This window comes from Eptesicus fuscus, chromosome 17 (assembly GCF_027574615.1).
Source record: "Eptesicus fuscus isolate TK198812 chromosome 17, DD_ASM_mEF_20220401, whole genome shotgun sequence".
Classification (NCBI taxonomy): Eukaryota; Metazoa; Chordata; class Mammalia; order Chiroptera; family Vespertilionidae; genus Eptesicus; species Eptesicus fuscus.
Window position 1 is genome coordinate 39422509 of NC_072489.1, and position 24573 is coordinate 39447081.

General features: G+C 40.6%; 1 protein-coding gene and 1 pseudogene across 1 annotated transcript; one reads left to right on the forward strand and one right to left on the reverse strand.

The window, feature by feature from the left end:
* The first annotated feature begins 2718 nt into the window (after positions 1-2718).
* CCNJ (cyclin J) lies at positions 2719-24009 on the forward strand. Its single transcript, XM_054728917.1, has 7 exons — positions 2719-2786; positions 3413-3522; positions 13069-13279; positions 21974-22030; positions 22133-22273; positions 22361-22520; positions 23142-24009. The coding sequence occupies exons 2-7, from the start codon at positions 3454-3456 to the stop codon at positions 23551-23553; spliced, it is 1050 nt and encodes a 349-aa protein (XP_054584892.1). The 5' UTR covers positions 2719-2786; positions 3413-3453; the 3' UTR covers positions 23554-24009.
* On the reverse strand, positions 10263-10378 carry LOC114232563 (U6 spliceosomal RNA; annotated as a pseudogene).
* Positions 24010-24573: the final 564 nt, after the last annotated feature.

Genomic DNA, 24573 nt, shown 5'->3' on the forward strand with positions numbered 1-24573 from the left:
TTCAGATAATCTCCAGAACAGAGTATGTAATCTCAGAATAAAAAGTCCCCCTGAGTACCTAGAATTATGAATGAAAAATGACCCACACGAAAATACATCATTGTAAAACCAGATCACCAAAAACATAGAGGAATCCAGACAGAATAGGTTTCAGGTTTCTTATAAAATAAGAATCAGCTCAGCTGCAGTTGAGCATCGACCTATGAAACAGGGAGTCATGGTTTGATTCCTGATCAGGGCATATGCCCAAGTTTTGGGCTCAATCCCCGGTCGTGCAGGAGCCAGCTCATCCATTAGTCTCTCTCCATCATAGATGTTTCTATCTCTCTCTCCCTCTCCCTTCCTCTCTGAAATCAATAAAAATATATTAAAACAAATAAGGATCAGAACAATATCTGAAGCAAATCCTAGAAACAGAAAAATCTCTGAACAAATATCTCCCAGTGAATAACATCTTCAAAGTAGAAACCATGAAAAACAACCTATTTATTACATGATGATTACAGTCCATGACCCATTTTCCAGAAAGGGTTCTTAAGCCCTGGACACTTAAGTTATTGGGAAGCCAAATTATTGTTATAAAGTTGCATAGTGCACATGAATTGAAACCTGAGGAGGTAGGTACTATTTAAATGCCATTACAAATAGCATGAAGCTTTCAGCCGTGTCCATCTCCTCTCTAGGGAAATCCTGCAACTGAGATAAGCCAGGGCAGCCTTTCCCTAGACCAGTGGTCGGCAAACCGCGGCTCTCGAGCCACAGGCGGCTCTTTGGCCCCTTGAGTGTGGCTCTTCCACAAAATACCACGGCCTGGGCGAGTCTATTTTGAAGAAGTGGCGTTAGAAGAAGTTTAAGTTTAAAAAATTAAGCTCTCCAAAGAAATTTCAATCGTGTACTGTTGAGATTTGGCTCTGTTGACTAATGAGTTTGCCGACCACTGGTCTAGACAATGTTGGGCTAGGCTTGGCTCTGCCAACTTCTGCTTCTGAGTTTCCCTTGTCTTGCCATTGGTTCCTGCAGCCCTGCTCTTCTGCATGCAAGCATTATCTTACATACTAGTATCTGCTGCTGTCCTTCAAGTGTATGATGTCATTGTCAAGTTCATGTAACATACATTCATCAGTTTACGGTAGTTGTTTATCGTGTGACTTTTGGAACAAAAGATTCTAAAGGGGTAGGGTTCTATGGTTTATTTTTTTTAATATTAAAAGAGATTGATTACATTTTCAGAAAGACGAGAATCACTGTCCTGGGTTGACTATCCACTTCTGTTGTGATATTTCATCAAGCAGGTTAAAATCCAGTTGATTAGATGTCTGCTCATCACATTTTAGGTTCCACGTTGCCTTATTTTTTAAAAAAAATATATTTTTATTGATTTCAGAGAGGAAGAGAGAGGGAGAGAGAGATAGAAACATCAACTATGAGAGAGAATCATTGATCCGCTGCCTTCGGCATGCCCCACACAGGGGACCAAGCCCGCAACCTGGGCATGTGCCCTGATGGGGAATCTAACCGTGACTTCTTGGTTCATAACTCCACGCTCAGCCACTAAGCCATGCCGGCCGGGCCACATTACCTTAATTGATGTTGGAGTGTTTCCACACTTTCGTAGTTTCCTGATTTGGGAACACAGGTGGTTAATGACATCCACTATGGAATTGACAAACTAGGTTACTAAAGGTAATCTTCTTTCAAAGCTTTTAGGAATCTCTAAAGCAAAGGAAATAAGGAAGGGGAAGAGATTATTTAGGTTTCTAGAAGAAGGAGTAGGTTTTCAGATGGAATTTAAAAGACAGCAGAGTTTGACAAGAGAAAACGCTTTAGGGACCTTCGAAATGACCAAAGCACATGGAGGAACGGATAATTCCACTAAGCAGCCCATAGGATGTAAGGGGCTGTTGTGAGTTGAGGCATTCTGAATCCATGCTGTAAGGGTTTGTTGTTGTTGGTTTTTTGGTTCATCCTCATCCGAGGATATTTTCTCTATTGATTTTGGAGACAGTGGAAAGGGCGGGGGAGGAGGTGGGGGGAGAGATGAGAGACAGAGAGTAACATCTGAGAGAGACACATCCATTGGTTGCCTACCGCAGGCGCCCTGACCAGGGTGGGGGGCTGGGGGGTTGAACTTGGAACCCAGATACATGCCCTTGACCAGAAACACCAACCCGAGACCCTTCCGGTGCTCGGGTCCAGGCTCTAACCACGGAGCCACACCGACCAGGGGGCCTGTGAGAGGTTTTACACGCCAAGCTGAGGCTTGGCCATAACTCTGCCAGAATGAGGAGCCATCGAAGGTTCTCTGCAGGTGAGTGGCATGACCGGACTGGCCACCGGAACGATGGCCAACGTTATACTTTTCCCGGTGCTCCCTTCCGACCTCTGCCCACTCCTCAGGCAGGCTTCCGAGCGGGTGGTGCTGGGACTCGGACCACGCGAAGCGCGGGGTCGTGCCGGGCTAGCGAGGGATGCTGCGAGGCGCGACACCGGCAGCCGAGCCCTCGCCCACCCGGCGCTGCACCTGGGCCCGGCCGGCCGCCGATTGGACGGCTCGGGGTGACCCCGCTGTATCGCGAGACGAGATTGGCAGCGGCGGGCCGCATGTGCCCCCGCGCTGGCTTTGTACGCGGAGCCGCCTGCCGGTCCTTTAACAATGGGCGGTGCGAGCGCCCGGGCGCTGGGTCCGAGTTGAGGCCGGCGCTTCGCGGCCGACTGTCTGCAGCATGAGCGGGGCCGGCGTCCCCCGCATGCCGGCGGGGCTGGGGCTGTGAGGGCCTCGGTTCCGGGTAAGGGAGGCCGCCGCGGGACCGGCGGGCCTGGGCTGGGCGCCGGACACCGGACCCGCCCGGCCCGGCCTTTTGTTCGCCTTTCGGGGGCCTCGCGACACCGTGCGCCCCTCAGGACGGGGAGGAGGCGGCCTGGTGCGGGCCGGGCCGCGGGGAGGCTCCGGGGAGGAGCGAGCGCCCGACAGCCCGCAGCGGGGACTCGGCGCTGGGCGGGCCTTCGTCTCCGGGTTTCTCCGCGGGAGGTTTTCGCCTTCAGTTGGGCTGTGACGGGTGTCAAGTCTCTCCGCTCCTCAGGGAGGACTCGAACCCCGCACACGGGGAGCCCGAAGCCGGTCCTTCTCCAGCGTGCACCCGGGTCTCCGCGGTGGGAACTCGGGCCCCAGTTAGTCCCATTTTCCCGGCACCCAGCCCGGCGGTTTTCAGAAGAAGCCAGTGCCTCCTGACTAGGGAGCTCGGCCCTCCGTGCGGCGGCAGGGAGTTGGTTTGAACCTGCTGGCTTTAGGATGAGGCAGGTGGAGGGGGACAGTCACTCAGGGTGGCCTGAGGTCACCCCCCCCCCCCCGGGAGGGGCCGCGGGGTCGTCTGGAGGGAGCTGGCCGTGACCGCGTCTGGGGTCTGTCTTGCAGACTGAAGTTGCCTCGTCTGGCCAGGCGCGCCGCCCGGGCCCATGGAGCTGGAGGGGCAGTGGTGGCGGGGACAGCTGGCTGCTGATATTCACCAAGCCCTTCGGTACAAGGTAACCTTGATGCCCAGACCTTTCCACTTGGGTACTTGGTGTCTTCTGCCAGTTAGTACGAACCTCGGCTCCCTGGAAAGTCAGGTTCTTTTAACCACTAGCTTCCAGAGCAGAAGAGGCGAGTTTTGCTTATTTGCTCAAGGTTAATTAACTTCTTGGCTTCCCTGGATGTCAGAAGAACCTGCAACTTGAATGAGGGGTGTGGGGTGGAGTGTGTGTGTGTGTGTGTGTGTGTGTGTGTGTGTGTGTAAGGTTGGGGGAGAGAAGGTGTGAAGAGACATTCTGATGTTTCCAGATGGAACAGGGATTTCATATTATACTTTAAAAGCCAGCAGACATCATTTTATGGGGCAGAGCAGTCTTCCTTGTCCTATAGTTGCTGTTGTATGCAGCTGTGTGTAATGTCACATTTGTACATAAATAATTCCCCAGCCTTTCCACTAGCTTGCTGTGAGACTTTGGACAAGTTACTTAATTTTCTGTTTCCCAATTTTTCCCATCTGTAAAATGAATAATAATAGGATGTGTCTTCTGGGATGACTGTGAAGATTAAATGAGTTGATACTGTACGTGTATTGGAACAGTGATGGGCATACTATAGTGAGCACTAAGAAAGTGATAACTGTTGTTATTCTCTACCCTACCCTCCCACCCCAAGATTTGGGGCTGTACAAAAAGCCTTAAGGGAGAAGAAGTTAGCTACCGTTTCCAGCAAATATCAAGGGCAGAAAAGTAGACCTAGTATGCTTAATAGATATGGGTGGGAAAGGAGACACGTTTCTGGCACAATGCAGTGTTTTGTTATTCTGAAGCAAAAATTTTACTTTTTGTGGCACATCTCAGTTTAATGGGTCAGCTTTGCCTCTTTGATAACCAGAAGAGAGACCAGATCCAAAATTATCTCTAATTTGCATCAGTTTCATCATGAATAGAGTAGCCATTCATGCGGTATAGAAAATTAGAAAGAAGCAAAACAGCTGACTCTAATAAAAAGGATGTTGACTGTTGGATTGTGAGATCCAGAAATGATAATTTATAGCTTGATTATTTAAATCAGATTAAGTAGAATTAGAAAACCTAATTTTGACTTAAATTGTTACAATTGTACCCTTTTTAATTACTGAGGTTTCTAAATACTACTAATTAATTCAGACACTATATACACCCCAGTCCTGTAAGTGGTCGTACCACAGAAAAGTCTCAACCATGGGAACAGTTCTCTGGAATGTTAAGAGAATTGCAGGTTTCCCACTTTGAAAATTGTCCTGATACTTGTTTTTTTTTTTTTTTTGTAGATGTTGTCTTTCAGTTTTAAATGTTTTTCTTTTCTAAGTGTTAGCTCTTTATCACTCTGGTATATGGTGACATTAATTACATATTTTTTTAATCACATGAAACTTAAAATATTTTTCTTGGTTATTTCCATTTTTCCCCACATAGTTTTTTATTCTTGTATTTTATGTGTAATTTTAATTCTGAGTGATTTCCTGCATTAATTTTATCAGTTTGAGATTGAAAGTGGATTCCCGCCCCCCCCGCCCACTCACACACTCCCCCCAGTAAATTTGTTGAATGCTCTTGTGTATTAGGCTCTGGCGAGGATCTAAGGAATAAGACATAACTGTACTAAAGTTGCTTATGAACTATCAAAGGACAAGATAGTGCAGGAATGCCATTGCAAGTTATCTTGAGCCACTTGTGTCATGCTGCCCTGGATTAGCTTTATTTTTATCTTGAAGCATTTTTTAAGCCACATGTTGTGATTTCACACAGCGGCTACACTTTATAAAGAACTTATCAGTAAAACTTGAACATGAGGAACTGGAGAGACCGCTGTTTGTAATACACTAAAGTCAAGAAAAGTTAAAATGAACTTTTCTTATTGAACAAATACATGTTAATTCCAGGCTGTTCATTAAAGATTTAGTTGGATAATCATATGCTTATTTATTTACAATATTCGAGAGCCTACAATGTTCAAGGTGCTATGCCAGGTGTTAGAGTGGTAACAGTGAATGAAGCAGAAATGATTCCTGCCTTTATGGATTCTCATATAATTCAAAGTGTCAGAATTTAGGTCTTCCTTTGGGCAGTTGCCATTTGGACACTATGAACGATGTTTACACGCAAGGTTTGTGAAGGAATAATTGATGTGACTAGCATTAAACCTAGTAAGAAGGAATAAAAATGCCAACCAAACTGTTTTTGTAAAATATAATTATCTTCCTCCATGTAATTACCCCTGCCCCCTACAAAGTAGCTGTCCTCTTATACCCTGTGTCATTTTCTTTTTCTTCTCATTGTTTTGCTATGCATACTAGTGTCTTAGGATGCTTCGGGGAGAATTTTTAGGATCCTTTATGGCAGATAGAAGCAATGCTAGTTTTGTAAGAAACCATCCCCAGACTTATACTTCCACTTGTGAGTATTTCTTCTATGCCTTTATTTCCATCCTGGCTGGACAGTTAACCCATTCTTGGAAGGGGGTGGTACTTGGGATGGTGAGCTGATGAGGACTGGAGATGGAGATGACAGATGGACCCATGGGATCCTGAGAAGCCGATGGAAACAAGAGTGTTCAATTCTAGGGAATCAGGAATACACAGAAAAAACTTGTAAGCTGAGAGAAGCATAGGTTATTTTCTCATGCTTGTACAACTGCAATACTTGGAAAAAGATAATTAAATCTGACAGCTATCTGGTAAGCACTTATACTTTACCATTTAAAATCATAAAAAGAGAATATATTGGACACGTTTAAAATTTCCAATTAATGACCCTTTGTTTGCCTTTGTTTTGTCTTTGTTTTAACATAGTTAAAGATAAAGTCCACCAGTGTTTTCCAGCTGTTTCCCAGTGAGTCTTTAAGACCTTGTTCAGGCCTCTTTTGCAGAAAAACTATTCTGGCTTTGTTTTTTCCCCAACAACCCACCCTGTGAGCGGGGTTAGATCTCTCAGTGTTCCTTTAATACCCTGTGATTATATATCATATTCTAATCTCTGTATTTTGGTTCACCTACTAGAGAGAGGCTTGAGACCATTTTCCAGCTTGTATCCATGGGGTTTTAGCACAGTGTCTGTTACATGGATAATGCTCAGTAAGTGTCATGTGATGACAGCAAAGACAGGCGAAGTTTGAAACTAACTCATTTACACCATTGTAAAGATCTACAGAAATGGTAAAGGAGAAAAGAAAAACCCAAAGGGCTACATAAGAAATCCCTTGATTTGGAAAAATTTAATTTTTTATTTTTATCTTCAAAGAGCCAAGCCAGCCTAAGCCAGTCTTTTTTCTTTCTCCTGTAGCATTTGTGCTTTTTATCACTTACATAAAAATTAAAAACATAAAATGGCCCATTGGTTTGTTTCATCAAAGTTGTTGAATTTATTAGTATAGAGTTCCTTGTAGTATTCTTTTATTTTTCTTTATGTCTTCAAAATATGTAGTAATATCTCCTATTTCATTCATTTTTTTAAATTTAATTTTTGTTGAATTTATTGGGAAGACATTGGTTGATGGAGTTCTGTGGGTTCCAGGTATACAGTTCTATGGTAATAAAATAAAATGGCCTATTAGCCTGTGTCCCAGGTAACTACTACTAAATGTATAAAAAATTTATATAATATATGCATATGGTTACAAAATATTTTGGATAGTATAAGGAATAAAATGAGTGTACCCCAATCCTCACTATTTCCTGATCTAAGGTTACCAACCTTAACGTGTTTTGTTTTTTCTTGAAAAGATACCCAATAAATTAGTATATTTGCAAAGAAATTATTTTTGTTGTTGATAGAACAGATCAAATATATAATCACTGTTCTGTACCTTCTTGCCACCTAACCTCACTCAATGTATCAAATTTTTCTATATTTGCCCTAGCCAGTTTGGCTCAGTGGATAGAACGTCGGCCTGCGGATTGAAGAATCCTGAGTTCAATTTCTTTTAAGGGCACATGCCTGGGTTGCTGGCTCAACCCCCATTAGGGGGCGTGTAGGAGGCAGCCAATCAATGATTCTCTGTCATCATTGATGTTTCTATCTCTCTGTCCCTCTCCCCTCCTTTCTGAAATCAATAAAAATAAATTTTCCATATCAACACATACAGGTCTATTGCCCTTTGGTTTAATGTCTGCATATTGAATCGATGTCCCATAGTTTATATAACCAGTTTCCTGTTGATGGACGGCAAGCTTTTTTCTAATTAAACTTTTATTTTGAGATAATTGTAGGTTCACATACAGTTGTAAGAAATAGTACAGGGAGATCCCCTATATCCTTTACCTAGTTCCTCCAGTGGTAACATCTTGTAAAACTATAGTACAGTTATCACAGCCAGGATATTGACGTTGATGTAGTCAAGGTACAGAATATTTTCTATCACCACAGTGTTCTCTTGTGTTACCCTTTTATAGCCATGCCATTTTCCCTGCCACCCACATTTCCCCCTCCCCTTAACCCCTGGCAACCACTAATCTCTTCTTCATTTCTATAGTTTTATCATGTCAGGAATATTAGTTATATAAATGGAATTATACAATATGTGACCTTTTGAAATGGGCTCTATTCACTCAGCATAATTCTCTGGAGATCCATCCAGGTTGTTGGACATGAAGCTTTTTATTCCACTATCTTGCTATTAAAAATGGTGCTACAAAGGACTGCCTTATATAGGGTAAATTCCTAAGCCTAGTGTTGCTAAGTATCTGCAATCTGCATTTTAAAAAGTTTATATTTTCTACTTATCCCCCAAAATGTTATATTTTCAACCTGACCAATATCTGGGAGTTCCAATTTTCACTTTTGATATCATAAGCAAAAATTAATAAAATGTAATGTGGCAAGTGAAAAACTACAATTTTTAAATTTTGAATGAAATGAGGCATTTTTTTATGTTTTGACCCTATTTTGTTTTTTCTATGAACTCTCTATTCCTATTTGTTGCCTTTTCTTACTCATTTATGAGTTCTCTAAATAAAGAAATTAGCTCTTTATACTATCAGAAATATTTATTAAATTAATCTATTCTTCCCTGATTTGTAATGCCATTGTGATAAAATAGGTTCTTCTATCCAAGAAAAAGGAATGTCTTTCTGTGTATGCAAGTGTTCCATACTCCTTCAGAATTTTAATGTTATACTCATATAGTACTGGCATATGTAGATTTATTTATAGGTGTTTTAATTTTTATAGTTACTGTATGTGGCACCTTCTATTTTTTAAACAGCTCTTAGCATACAGAAAGCTATTGGTTGTTTTATATTAATTTTATAAATAGCCATTGTACTGAATTCTTACTGTTTCTCCTTATTTTTCCTGTTGATTTTTCTTGTTTCTTTCTGGATATAAATTCTATCATCTAAAGCAATAACAACATTGTTTCTAAGAGTAACTTTGATTCTTCCTTTCCAATAATTAAATCTTTTCTTTCCTCTTTCTGTTTGGATTGGTTAGTATTCACAAAATAATCTATATATATAAAAGCCTAAGCGACCGTTCGACGGTAGCTATGAAGTGCACTGACCACCAGGGGGCAGATGCTCCAACTGGTAGGTTAGCTTGCTGCTGGGGTCTGACCTATTGGGACTGGGCAAGATGGGCCGGACACACCCTGGAGCCCTCCCACAGTCCCTCCCTGGCCCTGATTGTGCACTGGTGCAAGGGACCCCACCGGTGCATAAATCTGTGCACCGGGCCTCTACTGTTTAATAATGTAGCAGTAGTTGGCACTAGAATGCTAATCCTTTTATATTAATACTAGTGACCTGGTGCATGAATTTGTGCACATTGAAAGGAAATTAATTAGAAGGTTGCCGGTGGGGCGGGACTGGGTGAGATAGGCCAGACACGCCCTGGAGCCAACCTTCTGTGGTCCCTGCCCGGCCGGCCGCACCTGGGGTGGCGCCGTGGCTTGGGGGTGTCTGCGGAGTGAGCAGGGTCCCTCCGGCAGGTGGATCCCTCAGCCTGGCCTGCGGGGATCGGGCCGAAACCGGGCTCAAGGGGTCCCGGAGTGCGAGAGGGCACTCTGCAAAGTTGCTGTCATACAGGGTGTGGAATGCAAATGCAAGTGTGCAATAAACCAGATTTGGGGCCGACAGTGCCCCAGCAACAACATAACCCATGGCCGAAGATGGAATCGCACAGCACCGCAAAGAATCGGGCTCCCTCCTCTCTGGTTTCAGGGTGCGTCACCTGAGAACTGCTGCTGCCAAGTCACTGGTCAGATGAGCGGAGGGACACTTAGCATATTAGCCTTTTATACATATAGATATTTTCTAATATCAAACCAACCTTGCATTCCTGGGATGTACTACAATTAATGATACATTCTTTGCGTACACTACTAAATTACCTTTGATAATTGTTTTATTTTCTTTTAAAAAATATATATTTTATTGATTTTTTACATAGAGGAAGGGAGAGGGATAGAGAGAAACATTGATGAGAGAGAAACATCAATCAGCTGCCTCCTGCACACCCCCTACTGGAGATGTGCCCGCAACCAAGGTACATGCCCTTGACTGGAATCAAACCCAGGACCCTTCAGTCTGCAGGCCAACGCTTTATCCACTGAGCCAAACCGGTCAGGACTATTTTTTATTTTTAATTAAATTTATTGGGGTGACATTTTTAAGTAAGATTATATATGTTTCAAGTGTGCAGTTCTTTGACACATTATCTGTATATTGCATTGTGTGCTCACCACCCAAAGTCAAATCTTTTGTCACCATATACTACACAAAAATATGAGATGCTTCATGTATTTGCATGTCATCCTTTCTAATCTCTGTATCACTCCATGCTAATTTTTTCTATATCATTCCAATTTTAGTATAGGTACTGCTGAAGCAAGCACACATTGAATAATATTTTATCTAAATTTTTATCTTAGTAAGTTAGATTGATATGTAACTTCCATTTTTGTGGGGGTTTTCCCCTTTAATTTATTTTATTTTTTTCCATTTTTGTGTGTGTGTGTGTGTGTTTTTATTGATATTAGAAAGAGGAAGGGAAAGAGAGAAAAAGAAATATGAACTTGGTATTTCACCTTTTTATGCACTCATTGTGCTATTCCACCTTTTTATGCATTATTGGTTGCTTCCTGTATGTGCCCTGACCTGAGATTGAACCTACAAACTTGGTGCATTGAGATGACGCTCAAATCCAGCTAGGGTGTTTGCTTATTGTTGTGAAATGTGTATAACAAAATTTTCCATATAAACCATTTTTATGTGAACAGTTTAGTGACATTAGATACATATGGCTATCATAACCAACATCCATCTTCAGAACTTTTTCATCTTCCCAAACTGAAATACCCATTAAACAATAATTCCCCATTTTCCCTGTCCTCCAGTGCCTAGTAACCACAATTCTACCTTCTGCCTGTATGACCTTGAACATTCTAGGTACCGCATACAAGTGGAATTATACAATCTTTGTCCTTTTTTGTCTGGCTTATTTCACTTAGTATGCTGTCTTTAACCTTTTGCACTCGGATGTCGAGTGTGACTTGACATGGTTAGCATTAGAATAAAGGAATCGAGAAAAAAGCAAGCGAGTGCAAAGGATTAAGATTCATCTGTACTGTACCATATATCAGAATTTTATTTCTTTTTAAGGCTGAATTAATCCATTGTATGTATATACTTCATTTTTGTTGTTTTTATTTTGTTTATTCTGTTTTAAGAGAGAGAGATGAAGGGAGAGAGAGAAAACATCGATTTGTTGTTCCACTTATTTATGCATTCATTGTTTGATTCTTATATGTGCCCTGACCAGGGATCAAAACCACAACCTTCGTGTATTGGGATGACACTCTGAGCTACCCAGCCAGGGCCCATATTTTGTTTATTCATTCATTAGTTGTTGGACACTTGGGTTGTTTGTTTCCACCTTTTGGCTGTTGTGAATAAGGTTGTGAGCATGGATGTACAACTATCTGAGTCCCTTCTTTAAAATTTTTTGGTATATACCTAAAAGTGGAATTGCTGGATCATATGGTAATTCTACATTAAATTTTGGGGGGAATTGTAATACTATTATTTACAGTGGCTGCACAGTTTTGATTCCCACTATACTCCAGGGTTCTAATTTCTTCACATTCTTGCCAGCATTTATTTTCTGGTTTTTGTGGGTATTTTGTTTCTGTTTTTTTTTTTATTACAGTAGCAATTCTAATGGGTGTGAGTGGTATCTCATAATGGTTTTTATATGCATTTTCCTAAGTATTTGTGACATTGAGCATCTTAATTTATTATTATTTAAAAATATCACTGGAGGATATTTCCCTGCCCTGCCCTGCCCTGCCCTCTGGAAATTTATTGAAGAACAAGTACAGACTCCCACGTGGGAAAGGGGAAAGAATCTCACAGCACAGACTCGCACTTGGGGAGGGGGAAAAAGTGTCGTCCCCCCTCCCCCGACCCCATTGATTTTTAGAGAGTGGAAGGGAAAGGGGGAAACAGAAACATTGATGTGAGAGAGACACATGTTGAGTATCTTTATATGTGCCTATTGGCCATTTGTACATCATCTTTGGAGAAATGTTTATTTAGGTCCTTTGCCCACTTTTTAATTGAGTTGTTTGTTTTTTGTTGTTGAATTGAGTTGTATATATAAAAAGAGTTATTTATATAATCTGGATATTAACCCCTTATCAGATATACGATTTGCAAATATTTTCTCCCATTCTGTGGGTTGCCTTTTCACTTTGTTAATAGTGTCCTTTAATGCACAAAAGTTTTTAATTTTGACGAAGTGTAATTTATATTTTTTTTTCCTGTGCTTTCAGGATCATACCCATGTTATTTCTATAATGATACCTATTAGGTTTAGTATTGGTATTGTGCTCACCTCATAAAATAAACTTAGAACCTTGACATTTTTCTCTGTGTTCTAGAAATACTTTAATAGAATAGAATTTTTCTAATTTTTAAAAAACAAGTTCATTTAATTCTGAGATTGAACAGTGATAATGGGGAAAATTTTAGATGTATGAGAGGATGATAGCAAAGGAGAGATCATAAAACTGCTGAAAGGGAAACATAATTAGAAGAGACTAGTGGATGAATACTAGTCTCTACCTTCCACATCCCTGCAAGTATAATATAGTATGTGACATACTAGGATTATGTCCACTTATCTGTTACCTTCTAACAAAAAGCTTTGAGCTTGGAGGGAATGTGTGTGTGTGGTATCGTTGGGTTTTGGCTAAGGATATTTTTCTGAAAACAGCTGGTAGGGAAAATAGGATTCCCTTATTAAAAATTTTGCTTAAATACATCTATTTCGTAATCCAAGAAACACCTATAATTGGTCATGTCAGGGGTGATTAAGGATAAGGAAAAAAGTTTGGTTTAAATTTTAAATGCCATTCATTATTCTTCCACTCAACTTTTTCATTTTTGTGTTTCATTCAACAAAAGTGTGCTTTAGGACTTGTAACACTAATATATTGGGAAAGTCATCTTTGCATTGTGAGAAAGTCATCTTTGCATTTCTGCTACTGGCTGTTTTAACTAAATATTATTCCTCTTGATTTAGGAGCTGAAGTTACCCTCCTACAAAGGCCAGTCCCCACAACTAAGTCTCAGAAGGTATTTTGCTGACTTGATTGCCATTGTGAGCAATCGCTTCACACTCTGCCCTTCTGCCCGACATCTTGCTGTCTATTTGCTGGACCTATTTATGGATCGATATGACATCTCTATCCAGCAGCTTCATTTAGTTGCACTTTCCTGTCTGCTTCTGGCAAGTAAGTATGAATCTGATCTACATGATTGGAAATTTATATTGTTTATAAAAATGAAATAAATTTACGTAGGACTCAGTAAAATATCACCACATTCCATTTATTCCAGTTTATGACTATCAGAAAGTTTGGTGTTGAAAGTTCTCCTTGCGACAATGATTCTTAGACATTAAAATGTGGCTCTGGAGTTTTTTAAAAACATGTGTGCCTAAGCCATACATCCTGCAGATTCTGAAATAAATGTCTAGGCCACTCCAGAATCAACATCATGAGGCCTAGGTATTTTTTAACTTTTTGAAAAGTTCCAAAGATGATTCTGATGTACCTTTCCACTTGAGAACCATTGTCTTAAAGCAGTAGTTTTCATACAGGAGTAATTGTGCCCCACAGGGATTCTTTGCAACGTGTGGAAATAGTTTTGGTTGTCACAACCTGAAAGGATGCTATTAACATCCAGTGGGTAGAGGTGGAGCAGTACCCCAAAACAAAGAATCATCTGGCCCAAAATGTCAATGGAGCTGAGATTGAGAAACTCTGTCTAAAAGGTACCATCCTCTTCTATTGTTAGAATACCTTCTGATTGTATAATGAGTAGCTTAAAGAACTGAAGGTTCACATGCAGCTGCTACACATGTGGACACCTTTGCTTATGCCATAGGCACAACTATGTAGTAGCTAGGCGGCAAGGTGGAATCTGATACAGCCATGCTTGTTACCCAATGCAAAATGTGCTAATTGGGCTTTTTGGTACCTCTTTCTCTTAACATCTTCCTGTAACTCATTTCATTGTTTGTTGGTACCCCAACTGAAGAGAAAGGGGGTGAGTAAAGAAATTGAAATGGAGTTTTTCTTCTTTTAATAATGTGAGAAGATTGTACTAGATATTGGAGTTGAATCCATTATGTAGTTTATATGTTATTTAAGTAATTATACTAGAAATCTAAGCCCCACTTCAAAATAGTATTTAGAAATATCTGCTGCCTTCATCTTTAACCCCCACTTCAGGGTTTGGGATCTATTGTGGCTGCTCTCTAAAGAGCATTCCCCATACTGCATTATTTCTAAAACATCTTGGTGCTTTTACTGCAAATAAACTTAAAAGCAAATGCAGGACTCTGTGGTATTATTTCTGGTATTAATTTTTTCTCATGCTTTCTTTTCCTACCCTAATTCTTCCTTTGAGCTAATGACCTCAACTACTTACTTAGTCTCCTTGAAGGTCTTTTTATAAGTTATTTCAAATCCTTTGTGGACCAAGCTGAATGTAAATAAACACAGCCCTAGTGAAGACTTCCCACTGCCTGTTGATTAAGGAAGAAACTCCTTAATGTAATATTTTGAACATTTCATCTGGACCCAGCCACCTTTCAAGTCCCATCTTCCAACCCTATTCCCAATTACTTTGAGCCAAATTCTACCAGAATACTATCTACTTCCTGAAAAATGTACATTTATCCTTTAATCTATTGACCTGCTACTCCTCACCCAGAAAGCCAGCGAAGTAATGCTTGTATATTTATAATTAACCTTTAATTTAACCTTTAATTAAGGTTTCATAAGCAATCATGTATACAATTTTTATGTGTTTCATCACTGGCTGTGAAGCCTTTTGTGGTTTAATAGTTTGCATAGAATTGAAAAAACTCATACTTGGCATATCAGATATGTTAGAGTCCACAAATGGAATGGTTTCTTGTTATGCTACTAATGTTAATAATTATTAGGGGCTCAGTTTATAGTAGAGACACACTGGAAATCACATATGCAAGTTAGGTTGTTTTTAAAATTTGGGATCATTAATGAAAAATAAATTTTTGCCTGCTATCCTTTAACACTATCAAGCCCCGCCTTCTCTGTGCCTCCAGTTCTTTAAGTGTGGTGTGGGCCAAGTGGGAGACTCCTCTTGGTGGACTGTGAAATTATGTGTGATGCTTAGTCAGTTTATAGACCAACTTATATTTGTGACTAAACTTTACTTACTGGTAACTTACTGGATGAATTAGGGATTATGAAAGTTGATATTCATAAACAACATGTTAGTACCAAAGTTTATTGAGTATACTAGTTGAATAATCTAGTAAGAATTCTGGCCACCATGCAATGCTTGGGATTGGTTCCAAGTTCCTGCAATTTTCACAATTTGGGGAAAGGATACTTTATTTGTATCCTTTAGGTCAGTTGGAATGGAGTTTTCAAATTATTCCTGTTTTTAAATTGTCTATTACTGTTAGTTTAAAGTATTATGATCAATTTATTTTATTGAAGATTGATTTACATGGTAATATGTAGTTGCCTTTTGCTTATTTTCGAGGAGCTAGGCTTTAGGATTTATATTTGCTGTGGTTCAAATATGAATTGTTTATCACCTATTACTGAAAGAGTTGGTTACCTCATTCCTTTATTCTATTAATACCTCATAACCCCTCTTTCCCTGAGAGAGAAAAATTGATTTTATATTATTATTCTCCACTGGAGAGTGAAATAGGTATCCCCCAGAGTCTCATCCTCTCCCATCTAGGCAGTGCTCAAAAGAGTTCAAGCTATCAGTTCTATACAAGGAATCAAAGAAGCTGGCTCTTAGAAGCTACCTGCAATCTCTCCCTACTCCAGTCTGTAACTTTACTACAGCAGAAATGCTTAGGATGCTTATAAACTAGTAGCCTATTTTCAGTACCTGATCTGCTTTATATTTGTGGAGTTCATTCTAGTGTTTCTTACATTCTTACACTCTATCTGCTTACATTTGGATACTAATTGCAGCTTTCCAGTTAATTATCACAAAATTTATTCAAATAACTAGGGGCCCAGTGCATGAATTCGTGCACCTTGAAAGGAACTGTGGGCTATGAGGCTACAGTAGGCACAGGGGCGGGTCTCAGCCCATCCTCTGTACTCTGCCGAGCCCCTCCTGCCACAGCCCCAGTCCCCTGTCTGCCGGCAGCCTTGCTCCCGCTGCCACTACTCCCATGCGCTGACGGCGCTGGCCCCTCTCGCATCTGCTGACCGTGTGGAGTGATTGGGGCCGGTGCCAGCAGCAGGTGCAAGCGGGGCCAGCACTATCAGCAGGTGTGAGCGGCAGCTGCTGCCCCGATCACCCCTCAGGAGCAGGGGGAGGTGGAGAAGCCCTCAGGGGCGATTGGGGCTGGCAGCCTCTGCTTGCACCCGTTGATGGCGCCAGCTGCAGGTGCAAGTGGGGCCGGCACCAGCAATGGGTGTGAGCGGGGTCGTCACCGGCAGTGGGTGCGAGAGGCAGCTGCCGGCCCCAATCACCTCTCAGGAGCAGGGGGAGGTGGAGAAGCCCCAAGGGGCAATTGGGGCTGGCAGCCGGGCACGGGCAGTGGGTGTGAGCAGCAGCCGGCGCTGGCAGCAGGTGCGAACCAGGCTGGCGCCCGCAGCAGGTGCAAGCACCAGGTGGGACTGCAGCGCACGGGAGCAAAGAATTTTCAGTAACCACCAGAGGCTCGCCCTGATGACAGTGACTGGCACCCCGCCTTGGTCTGGCACCCCACTGTTCCGCGCTCTGCTGCCTGCTGCCGACGCCCGCCATATTCCAAATGCACCCCCTGGTGGTCAGCGCACATCATAGCAACCAGTTGTTCGGTTCTTCCGCCATTTGGTCTATTTGCATATTAGGGTTTTATATATATACTAGAGGCCCAGTACATGATTAAATCATGCACGTGTAGGGTCCCCTACACGCTTTTGCTTTCGATCGCGGGGGAGCTGGGTGCCTGTCCGCTCAGGCACCAGGCCTTTCAGAAGCCTCCGCAGCGCCTGGTGCCTGAGCGGACAGGCACCCAGCTCCCCCACTTTTGATGGTCTGCAGTGGACGTGAGCTCGCTGCCCCAGAGGCCCCTTCTGTGCCGCAGCACAGCCATGGTGCAGATGCTGAGCTCGCGCTGCCGCTGGCGACACGAGCTCAGCCTCCTGCCGGCCCAATGGGCCACCCCGGCCACCCCGAGTCCTGCCCCCCCCCCCCCCGCGCCTCCTGGCCAATCGTGGGCATAGCGAAGGTACGGTCAATTTGCATATTTGTCTATTATTAGGTAGGATAGATGATTGAATTCTGTATGTCACCCTTCCCCTGCTTTGGGATGGGCAACCTGCTGTATAAAAGTTTAGAACAGTTTACAGATGACAGTTCGATTCAAGTATTCAAATAGGTTGGTCAAAGATGCAGCACAGCTTATAAGTCCTAGGTACTAATGCATATCTAGGTACCTGAGTGTTTGTACTATTAGAGGTAGGAAAAAAGGTCCTACAGATTATCTGTTTGGAGTGTGGTGTGTAGTGTTGTAGACCAAGGATTATAGTGATGGATTGCCTACGTTTTAATCTCTTGTCAGCAGTATTAATTTCAGGAATCTTTTAAAAATATATATATTTTTTTATTGATTTCAAAGAGGAAGGAAGAGGGGGAGAGAGAGAGAGAGAAACATCAATGATGAAAGAGAATCATCAATCAGCTGCCTTCCACATGCCCCTCACTGGAGATTGAGCCCACAACCCGGGCATGTACCCTGACCTGGAATCAAATTGCAACCTCCTGGTTTACTGATCAACATGATTTCAGCAACCCTTGAGTCTCAGATTATCTCTCTGTAAAAGGAAAATAGTTACTTATAAAGTTGCCTTGACAATCAAGTCGGGTAATATGTTTAAAAACAGGTAGGAAATTTTTTTTAAGTAGGTAGGAAATTGAAACATAAAAGTTAGCATCACAGCCCTGGCCAGATGGTTCAGTTGGTTGAAGCATTGTCCCGTACACCAAAGGGTTGCTGGTTCGATTCCCATTTGGGGCACATACCTAGGTTGCAGGTTCATTCCTTGGTCGGGGTCTGTACAGGAGGTGTCCAATCGATGTTTCTCTCTCACATTGATGTTTCTCTCTCACTTCCTCTCTCTAAAAAGCAATAAAAGCATATCCTGGTGAGAACTAAAAAACCAAAAACGTTAGTATCTCATTGATTACTCTGCCATAAACTTTTATAATCCCTATGGTTCTGGCTCATTCCAGTAAAGACTGATTTATCCTGAGAAATTCTCAAATTTTAACTCTTTGACATGTATATCCTGGCTTTGCTTGACTTCTGTGATGAGCATTGACTCAGCCATGAGGCTTTTGATAATTTGCTCAAGATCTTGGGTAACTAAGAAGTGATCTTGGAGTTGAGATGAAGCCAAAAGTGAGAGTATAGGCTTTTAGTAGTAAAAATTTGAGACAAGTGCTTGCTTCTCCTTGCTCATCAATACTGGGTTGACAGAGCTTTTTACTTTACTATCTGATAGGTGAAAAATTGTATCTCACAGTTTATTTGATTTACATCTTAATTTTTAATGAGAATAGAACCTCTTTTTTCCCCAGGAATTATCTCTTCCTGTTATTTATTCATTGTTCTATAGTCTTACAAATTTGTGAAAACTCTTAGTATATATTATGGGTAACTTTTCCCCCTACTTCATAATAAAAGAACACAATATAGGTTGGAAGAGCTCACAGTGACATCAGATCCTTGCCCTACTACCACATACTTGCCATTCACTGTTGGCTTTGAAAATATGCTCGTATCCAGGGCTGATTTGAACAATTCCTATAAAGGAAAGACAACCTGATAGTTTGTTTCTGTGTCTATTAATTCTTTATTTTCTGGGAAGCAGACATGAATTTCCTGTGCCCTCATTTCCTGTTTGGGGCCTTTATCAATATAATCACATGGCTTCTGGTATTTCCTTTCCATTGAAGAAACTGAGCTTTGTGGGCTTTGTGGATAAGTAGATTTAAAATATTCAAGCACATAACATTCAACACAACAAAAGCTATGGCTATGAATGCAGGTACTCATTGTTGCTGTCACACACTTTGAAATCCTTTAATACCCATGTACCTAAGTATTTATATCCCTATATGTAATTAAAAAGTTAAAAAAAAAACACTTAAACCTGAATTAAAATCCAAAGTATGGTTATTTATGCATATGCAGTTTATTTTTAACATTGTGAATCAAGATACAAAGGCTTTCACACTTGTAATAGCCAAGTACTTTATAAATATAGAAAGCCCATAGATGTTTAATAATATAGAAGTCTGTCTATTCTGGTAGTTGTTGTCCCCATATAACCCAGTGCAATACTTTGGTCTAGCAGTACAGATTTGGGAATTTAAACGTATATCTTTCGGCTTCCATTTTCATTTTGGCTCAATTTACTTAAATGAATTGGCCAACCTCACTATCTTGGTTTCTTGAATTTGGTCATACACAATGTTTTCAATGTTGAAAGTTTCAAGTAGATAATATGAACCATTTTTGATATTTGAATTAAACAGTGAATTATGGTATATTAATTTCTTCAAAGGAACTTCAAGCATGATATAAGTAAACTCATTAATTTTTACAATATTCCTTTGAGGTATATTGCCAATGTTGTTGTTGCTGCACAAATGGCAGGGCACTTTGAAAGCCTTAGTGATTCATCCAGAGGGATTGAACTAAGTTCATAGGTCATTCTACTCTGAAGAATTCCACTCTGTTATTCTGAGAACAGTGGGTTCCTCTCCTGTATCTCTATGCAGTGATGATGCTAGATGACTATGTCATAAAGACCATTTTTAGTGCTTTGAGGTGTACTCAGTATATGCTATTGGGAAAACTTGTGAGATTCACTTCTGTGTGATTTGAATTATGAAGGAGTATCTAAATTTATGAAAAGTCTGAATTATGTAAAAATATTTTTTTATTAACTTCTATCTGCAACAATATTTAGTTGAGTAATTTAGATCTAAAGTTCAAATTTTCTGGAGCAGAAGAGGAATTAAATAGTTCTTTAGGCTTTCTTCTTTAAGTTATCATACAATCTCGTGCCATAGGAGACAAAAGCTTCTACCCTAGTTCCCCCTCCCTAAGCAAAGAGCCAGGTAGTCAGCAGTACTTCCTCCCTAGCCCTAAGGCAGGCTGACTTGAACAAACCCCTCTGGCTCTAGTACACTAAGCATCTGGACTGAGTGACCCTGGCAACTACCATTTGTTGTAACAACTTCAATGTGTGGTATAAACCCATCTCTTCTGGAAGAGAAACTTCACAGGGAAACTCATCTAGTTTCTACTGCTTTGGCAGTCATTCTGGCTCTTAAAAACATGTTTTTAAATGGATAAAATAAAATTGTAATATTTCCTAGGCAACTAACTATATTGGAAAAGTTATAATGGTAGAACAAAAATTTTATGTAATATGTAACATTCTAATAGCTATCATTTTGAACAAGTGTAAAGCTATTGTGAAAAAAAAAAAAATATATATATACATATATATATAATAAAAGCCTAAGTGACCATTATGATCAGTTGACTAAATGACCAGTCAACAGATTGCTATGATGCGCACTGACCATCACGGGGCAGACGCCCAACGCAGGAGCTGCCCCTGGTGGTCAGTGTGCTCCCACAGCCAACTTCTTGTGGCCAGCCAAACTCCCACAGTCCCTCCCCCACAACTGGCCCTGATCGTCCCTGATCACTGGCCAGGCCGAGGGACCCCACCCATGCACCAATTCGTGCACTGAGCCTCTAGTTGTAATATAATATGACTGTTTTAAACATTATCGGAAAATAGAACATAATACTAGTTGTAGAAGGCTTTAGTTATAATTTCCCTTCTTCTATGGACCACCATGGAACAAAGAGACTTAAAGACAACTCTTTTAATCTATTGGTGCATCTGGAAAATCTAATAGTACTTGATAGTTTGAATTCTTTCCAGCCATGGCCTCTAGAAATGCCTAAAATGAATGAGATATATTAAAACAATTGCTTGGAAATTATAGTGTAAGATGGTATGTATTCTATAAAAAAATTATTCTGGGGCTGGAGAGGGAATTATATTCCTTACCTTGTACATAAGGGTGAGTATATCCTGAAAAAAAAGTGAATGCCTTTAAATAATGAAGTTTTGTCATCAGATCGTTTTTACTCCTATTCTGCTTTGAGTAAGGGGATAAAGAAGTGCATATAAAGTGTCCCCCATCCCCTTCTTTTTGGCAAAAGACTTAGCTAGGTTTTTGTTTTGAATTCAGAAAAAGAGGAATAGGTTTTTTTTTTGTTTTTTTTTTTTTGTGTGTGTGTGTGTGTGTGTGTGTGTGTGTGTGTGTGTGTGTTGTGGACTGAGAATGCTTGTGTTATGTATTCATCCAGTTCCTCTCCCACCCCTTCTGTTTATCTCTGGTATTGAGATTGTACTGAAAATATGCTGAGATAACAATACTTGAAACTTAGCTACTTTTGATTTCAGGTATTTCAGATAACTCTATGACATTAAGTCCTTTAAACTTTCTTCTGTTCAAATAAAAGAATTCTCTTCCATCAACTACCCAAAGAAATTGCCTGAAAAGATTCAGCTGGTGAGATTTGAGAGAGTTATTTTTTTCATTGGCATTCATGTGACTTTTTTTCGTTACACAATAGGACTTAGATCAAAATGTTTACATGTTCAAGTTTTTTAGTGGAGAGTGAAGGGAGGGGGACAGAGGCACTGGGAGAGAAAACATGCAAATGTAACAACCACAGAGTTCTGGCACAAGGTAGGGGAAAGAATGTCTTTGGATCTAAATCTTTGCAATAAAAGGCAGCAAATTCCATTTACTTGACTAGACCTATATGACCATTTGCCAATTATTTTCTCTATTTTCCCCCTTTTTCTTATAAGGTAAATTTGAAGAAAAAGAAGATAGTGTGCCTAAGCTAGAGCAGCTCAACAGCCTGGGTTGTATGACTAATATGAATCTAGTATTGACAAAACAAAATTTGCTACATATGGAACTATTATTATTAGAAACTTTTCAGTGGAACCTCTGCCTTCCAACAGCTGCCCATTTCATCGAGTATTATCTCTCTGAAGCAGTACACGAAACAGATCTTCATGATGGCTGGCCAATGATTTGCTTGGAAAAAACTAAACTCTACATGGCCAAGTATGCAGATTACTTCCTAGAAGTGTCTTTGCAAGGTGAGTGATTGTGGATGCCAGTAAGTGACTTGTGAGCTTGTGACTTGTGTATTCTGTTGCTTAAGTTCATTTTTGATGTCTCCACAGATTATGCCTTTCTAAATTATGCACCTTCTTTAGTAGCTGCTGCATGTGTGGCTTCTTCAAGGATTATACTTCGTCTTTCTCCAACGTGGCCTACAAGACTTCATCGTCTTACTGCTTACTCCTGGGATTTCTTAGTGCAGTGCATTGAACGGCTACTGATGTAAGCCTCTTTGTTCTTGTGTTTGCAATGTCTCATAAATATTTTTCTTCATGTATAAGGGGCCTTAAAAGCAACTTTTCAAACGCACAGAGGTTTTAGGGTATTTGCTCTGATTGCTTTTGCTGCCATGAACAAGCTGTTGTAAGAGTGATACTTGGTGGAAGGGGAGCCCCTTTTGGCTGTTATCCAGGAAGAGGCCATTGCTAGTACGATTCTGAGTACATGATAAGGAAAGAAGCTGCTCTGATGCAAGCCCATGATTATGAGATCAGTCCAGGCAAATCTTGCCTTGCTCTTCGTTACCACATCTTTGAATCATTGGGCCCCAGGATGTCACCAAAGTAGGAGTTACAGTTAAGTGCTTATTGTAGATATATCTCCCAAGCTGGACATAACCTTTAAAGCTACCAGCAGCTGGTTCCCTGGGTTTCTACCAAGGGAAGGAGCTCCTAGAAGGATAAATAAGATCTCAGGTTATTGAAATTATGGTTATAGTGACAGCTTTCTAGGTATAGTGGTGCTGTCTGTGGAGTCAGCTGTGGAGGAGTGGGGGGTGGTGCATGACTTTCTACAAATTCTTCTCAAATAACATTAGCAGTTTCCTTTCAATCCATGTTGTAGTGCTCATGATAATGATGTGAAAGAAGCAAACAAACAAAGAGGACAAGCAGTACCTCAGCCAGCACAACTAAGTGTGTTCCAGACAACCTCCCAGCCCTCGCGGCCAGTTCACTTTCAGCAACCTCAGTATCTCCATCAGACGCATCAGACCTCACTGCAGTATCGCCATCCTGTATCAGAGCAACCAAGCTGTCAGCAGATTGTATCTACCACACACACCTCATCTTACACACTACAGACATGTCCTGCTGGCTTCCAGACTAGTGTTCAGGGCCTTGGGCATGTGCAGACTGGTGTTGGGATGTCACTGGCAATACCAGTGGAAGTTAAGCCCTGTCTAAATGTTTCTTATAACCGGAGTTATCAGCTAAATGAACATTTCCCTTGCATTACTCCATGTTTTGAAAGGTGATTTTGTGTGGTGGTAACGGTAACACCTGCTCCAGACTGTTTGTGACTTGAAGCTGTGGGCCAGCTTTTTATAAACTTCTCTAAAGGGATTCAAATTGCATTAGAACTCTTCAAATAGCAGCACCAAGAAGACTGAATATCCCTTTGAATGCACCATGAAGACCTGGGAGGACTAAGCAAACACTGCAGACACTTTAACAGAATGTATGTCAAATTCTGTTAAATAGCTACATGACAAAAATTTTAAGCCCCTGCTGATGGTCCAAGTATTTCAGAAATATTCAATACAACAGAAATTTGGACAGATTCTATCTATTTCGCTGTTTTGAGAGTTGACCTGTGGTGGGCTCTGTGCCTAATGTTGGCTTATATTGTCAGAGATTAATGGATGTCTGTGTTCTTGCCAAACAGTCTTTTTATGAAGGAAAGTTACAGTATTAATTTTTGAAGAGGTCCTTTTTTTTTTATTCTGCAGTTTTGAGTTATATTCTTGATCTACAAGTGATTTTTTGACTTAAGTTTAAACTCATGAATTGCTATACCGATCTGTACAGTAAAAATAAATTTTTTAGATGATTCTATATAACTTCATATCACAAGGTAGTATAGGTACCTGGATTTATGTACTAAAATTAAGGATGAAGTAGATCTCTTAAAATCATGGCCATAAATTGTTGTTTTTTTCCCTAAGTGACCAACCTCAAATCTTTAGAATTAAAACACATTTATCTCAGGGAATTTGTACTACTTGGAAACACTTAACTGTAATGCAACATGTTTTGGGAATGTTATAATATGAGCTACCTTTATAACATAGGTTAAAGTACTCCTGCTAGGATGTATTTTCAAATGAGAACATAATTGTAGCTTAGAATGAATGAAATGGTGGTTTCTATCATTCATAATACGTATATAGATTGTGCATTTCTCAGTGCAATCAATGATTTATACTCAGATTTGATTTTACTCTAAAAAAGTTTTTTCAAGGGAAGGCATAACTGTAAAATGTCAGTACTAGAAT